Below are 5,000 nucleotides of genomic sequence, written 5' to 3' on the forward strand. Positions count from 1 at the left end.
ATATATCAGGTACGCATTATGCAATGTGATAAAAGATGGAGATGCAATATTTGCAACGCGAGAGGGACTTGTACTTACCATACTGTGTTGGATCCATTCTGAGGTAGATGCCTTTGTCTCAAAGAACGACACTTCGGGATCCTGTAGATAAAGATAAGATTTTGTATTTGTATTGCTGGTCAAATGAAATAAAGTTATTCACTATATCAGTCTGTCTAGCTACTTGTCTATCTACATACATATATATCCATCTATCTGTGTGTATGTGTGTGTGTGTGTGTGAGAGAGAGAGAGAGAGAGAGAGAGACTGTGTGTGTGTTTTGTATGTATATTTGTGAATGAGTGTTTAAATCTAACATATTCAATTGCATTATGGCACGTACAGAAATGGTTTGAGGATGAATACAGCATTAATAAAACATTAACTATAAATCAATTATATTTGCTCCCCTTATCAGTGATAAACTAAAACATCTAAAGAGCCATTTACATCCTTTTTTTTAGAAAGAATTACTTCTTAATATATACTTACAATATGCATCTACTTACTTTTCCCATAATTAGGAAACTATACCTTCTTACATTAAATGCCACTGGAAAATCAAAATGATATACATACAGACGAAAAAAAAAGTTCATTATAATATAGATACACAAAAGATAACAAATCTAAAAAAATAGAAAAAGGAAAAAAAATCATCACAATTATACACACACAAAAAAAAGAGATAGATCATGCATAAAAAAAGAACGCCATTATCCCTAAAACGAAAAAAATAAAAAAATAAAAATAGATTTCACTGTTCCCTTTTCCCTTCGAGAAGGCGTTACTTGATGGCACTTGGCTGACGTGAAGGAACAATCACATCCCAAAGAAGTAACATCAAAGTCACTGTTGAAAATCTTACTCGTAATGCAGGGAGTGTTTCATTAATTAATAAAAGTACTTGTGATGGATTTTCTTTTTCTTTCTTTCGTATACTTCCGCTGGTCGATTTTGTAAAACGGGTATTAGAGTATTATTCATATAGATATTAGCTAATAATTATTTTTGGCGTGTGTGTGTGTGTGTGTGTGTTTGTGTGTGTGTGTGTGTGTGTGTGTGTGTGTGTGTGTGTGTGTGTGTGTGTGTGTGTGTGTGTGTGTGTGTGTGTGTGTGTGTGTGTGTGTGTTTGTGTGTATATTTTACTATATATTTTTGTTGATAGATTTTTTTTTAGTTTGGGTTATTTTTTTACGAGTGTGAGTATGTTGCCATGTTCGTTTTCCTTTCCGCGGGAAGTGCCATCTGTTGTCAGAAACTGGGTAGATATCTCGGTGCTAAGACATGTGCTCTTACTATTAAATTACTTAGAAGAAACATGATTTATTATTTCGAATGACACCGATTTCTCTCTATGTATGTATGTGTGTGTGTGTGTGTGTGTGTGTGTGTGTGTGTGTGTGTGTGTGTGTGTGTGTGTGTGTGTGTGTGTCTTTTCCTAACTTATTTCGCAATCTCTTCTCGAATTTCCTTTTTTCTCGCATCATTTTTTCTCGTAATCAAATTAAAAACCATATTTAAATTACAAATTCCTCACAAAGGTGAGTTCGGGAAAGAAACACGATATTTGAAATTGTGTACGATAATTATCTAAATTTACTTTTGGAATATTAAATACATCGAATAAATAAATAAAAAATATATAATAATAATAATAATGATGTAACAAGTAAATGTACATTCCTTTGTCACTGGTCAATTAACAAAAGATGAAATGATCTATTGTATTATGATAGATCACAAATGATTTATTTTTGCAATAAAGAATTGGGAATACAGTAAATAATTCACTTTGGGGATTCTTATCAGATTTGATGAACAACAACAACAAAAATCGTCTATTCCATTAATAATAATTTCTCATTTGTAAAATTTATATGAAGTGTCTGTCTTATAAGCGGAGAAGATTTACGAAGACGAATAATGATATTGATAATGATAATGATAGTAATGAATATTGTGATAATAATAACGATGATGATAATAATAATGATGATAATGATAATGATGATAATATTTGGAATAATAAGAATGATGGCAACACTAACAGCAACATTGTTAAGGACAATAATAATAATAATGATGATTATAGTAATAGTAATAATACTAATAGTAATCATGATAAAAATAATGATAATGATAAAAACAATAGGGCTGATAATATTAATAATGATAATTATGATATCAGTAGTAGTGATAATGATAGTGATAATGATAATAATGATAATAAGAAAGATAGAGCTGATGATGGTAATAATAATAGCAATAAAGATGATAATAACAAAAATAGTAATGATGATAACGACAATTATTGTTATAATTATAACAACAAAATTATAACAACAATGATAATTGATAATAATAATGATAATGACAACAGTGATGAAAACAACAACAAAAATAACAACAACAAAAAATAACAAAAACTAACTATCTAAAAGTATCACAAAGACTTACGAAAAAAAAGAGATAGAGAAAAACAAAAACAAAAACACATTAAGAACCATCGTCTCAGTTTTCCCAAAGGACCAAGCCAAGTAGTACATTGTAACCGGGAACTTCCACCATCTAATCGGCTCATTCCTTCAAGACATTCTAACCCTGGGTATGAGCCTGCCTTCTGCCGCCCCTGAGTGCCCCGGGTGAAAGCAATTGCGAATATTATCTCCCAGGCAATTGTACACTGGAATTGACTTCGTATAGCTAAATGCTCTGTTTGCGGAGACGGGGGGGAGGGAGGGGGGAGCGGGTGAGGGGTGGTGGTGTGGGGTGTTGTTTGTGTTTGTGGGTGGAGAAGGGGGAGAGGGGGTTGTGGAAGATGGGAGGAGGGAGGGAGGGGGAGAGGGAGAGGAGAGGAGAGGAGAGGAGAGGGAGAGGGAGAGGGAGAGGAGAGGAGAGAGAGAGAAAGAGGGGGGGATAAAAGAGAGAAAGAGAGGTGAAATAGAGAGAGATAGAGAAAGAGAGAGAGATAGATAGAGAGAGAAAGAGGGCGGGATAAAAGAGAGAAAGAGAGGTGAAAGAGAGAGAATAAGGGAGATATTTGAGAGTTTTTGAGTCTCATCCGTATTTGTCTCATTTTTTGAGTCTCATCCGTATTTGTGTTCATCCGCGGCGGCTGTGTTTGTTTTTGTCTGTGGTTATGTGCGTGTGTTTGTGTCTGTCTGTTGTTGTGTGTATCTATCTGTTAGTTCCATGCTTCCCTTCGTCGTTATGCAAATATATGCTGGATTCGTGCAGCTGTATTGTGCCTAAGGAAAAACAGGTCGTTGTGTAACTGTAAGCTGAGCCAACATATTTAATGAGATAATTTAAGAAAAGTTTTCAAACAACTGTATCCCTGTCTTGCATAAAAAGTGTTTTGTGTTAAGGAAATGAAAAAAAAGGAAAATGGTTTTCTGCTTGGAAAATTGGCTGATAGGGTGGGTGGGTGATTCCTGTGGTGTGTTTTTGTTTTACATTTCTCTATATATTTCCCTTTCTTTGCGCGTGTTCTTGCTATCAAGTTTATTGTGAAAAAAATATTGATAAGTATTCTGGTAGTGGTTAGATAATTTGTACATGTAATATTGATTGCATCTATGCTAATATTTGCTTCCTTTGATACACACAAACACAAGCCCACAAACACACAGACACAAACACAAACCCACACACAAACACAACCCCACATACACAAACACACACACACAAACCCACACACAAACACCCACACATCCACACCTAGCGCCTAACCCCTCAACCCCCTTCCCTCCCCTCCCCACCCCCCTAACCCCATCCGCCATTATCCCCACTCGCTTCTTCGGTAATCTTAATTTCCTTCGCTTATCAGTCTCGGTGAGCTCTCTAGAGTGATAAGCAGTCGCGAATTATATCTCATTATATAACACTATCATCTCCGCCATGCTTAATCCTCACTATATAAGCTCCTTTTTTTTTTCTTTTTTTTTTTTTAGCATCTTTGTGACCCGGATCTAAGGGGATCGGATGCGCTGAAGAGAGGATCGAATTACAAGATCATCATGGATTCAGTTGTCGATTTGGCGAGCTTCTTTTAAAATCTATTTTTTCTTCGCTGTTGGCTTTTTATTGTGTTTATTTTATTTCGGTCTTTTAAAAGCTTTCTATTTTAATTATTAATTATCATTACCGTGATTTCTTATCTTGTACGTTTTTTTTTATCATATTGTTATTCATTATAACTATCATCATTATCTATTCACATTATTTACAGTTTATTCATCTACTAATTTCATGTTCCTATTATCATCATTATTCATCACAAAAATATTTGAAGACATTAAACCTTCTTTTTAAAATCCCAATCCCTCCCATCTCCCTACTCACCCCCTCCCCCTATCTCGCACCTAACTAAATTTAGACAAATATTCCATTAATTTTTGGTCCCTCTGGAAGCTTCCAAGACCCCCTCCTTTCCCTCCTTCCCCTCCCCCCCTCCTCCTTCCCCTCTAGGTACAGCAGGTGGCCTGGAGATGGTGGGTGACCTGAGATAGAGAGGGAGAAAGATGGGGAGAGAGTGAGAGAGAGAGAGAGAGAAAGATGTATATATATATATATGTGTGTGTGTGGGAGTGAGAGAGAAAGAATATATATATATATATATATATATATATATATATATATATATATATATAGAGAGAGAGAGAGAGAGAGAGAGAGAGAGAGAGAGAGAGAGAGAGAGAGAGAGAAGGAAAGGGAGAGAAAAAGAAAGAAAGAGATAATATGTAATATATATAATAGATATATATAAGAGAGAGAGAGAGAGAGAGAGGAGAGAGAGAGAGAGGAGAGAGAGAGAGAGAGAAAAGAAAGGGTGAGAAAAGAGAGAGAAGAAAGAGAGATAGAGGAGAGAGGAGAGAGAGAGAGAGAGAGAGAGAGAGAGAGAGAGAGAGAGAGAGAGAGAGAGAGAGAAGGAAAGGGAGAGAAAAAGAAAGAAAGA

The 5,000-nt window shown here is 35.3% G+C and overlaps 1 protein-coding gene across 1 annotated transcript in view; it reads right to left on the reverse strand.

Moving 5' to 3' along the window:
- The window catches only part of ci (transcriptional activator cubitus interruptus), a 370,606-nt gene that overhangs the window by 322,929 nt on the left and 42,677 nt on the right, over positions 1–5,000 (reverse strand). The window contains exon 2 of the mRNA XM_086546713.1: positions 79–141. Within this exon, the coding sequence (XP_086402839.1) occupies positions 79–97 (19 nt within the window). The 5' untranslated portion in view covers positions 98–141. The remainder of the gene's footprint in view (positions 1–78; positions 142–5,000) is intronic.

Source organism: Penaeus japonicus, unplaced genomic scaffold (assembly GCF_977035675.1).
Source record: "Penaeus japonicus unplaced genomic scaffold, GWHDUDI00000001_assembly GWHDUDI00000018, whole genome shotgun sequence".
Lineage (NCBI taxonomy): Eukaryota > Metazoa > Arthropoda > Malacostraca > Decapoda > Penaeidae > Penaeus > Penaeus japonicus.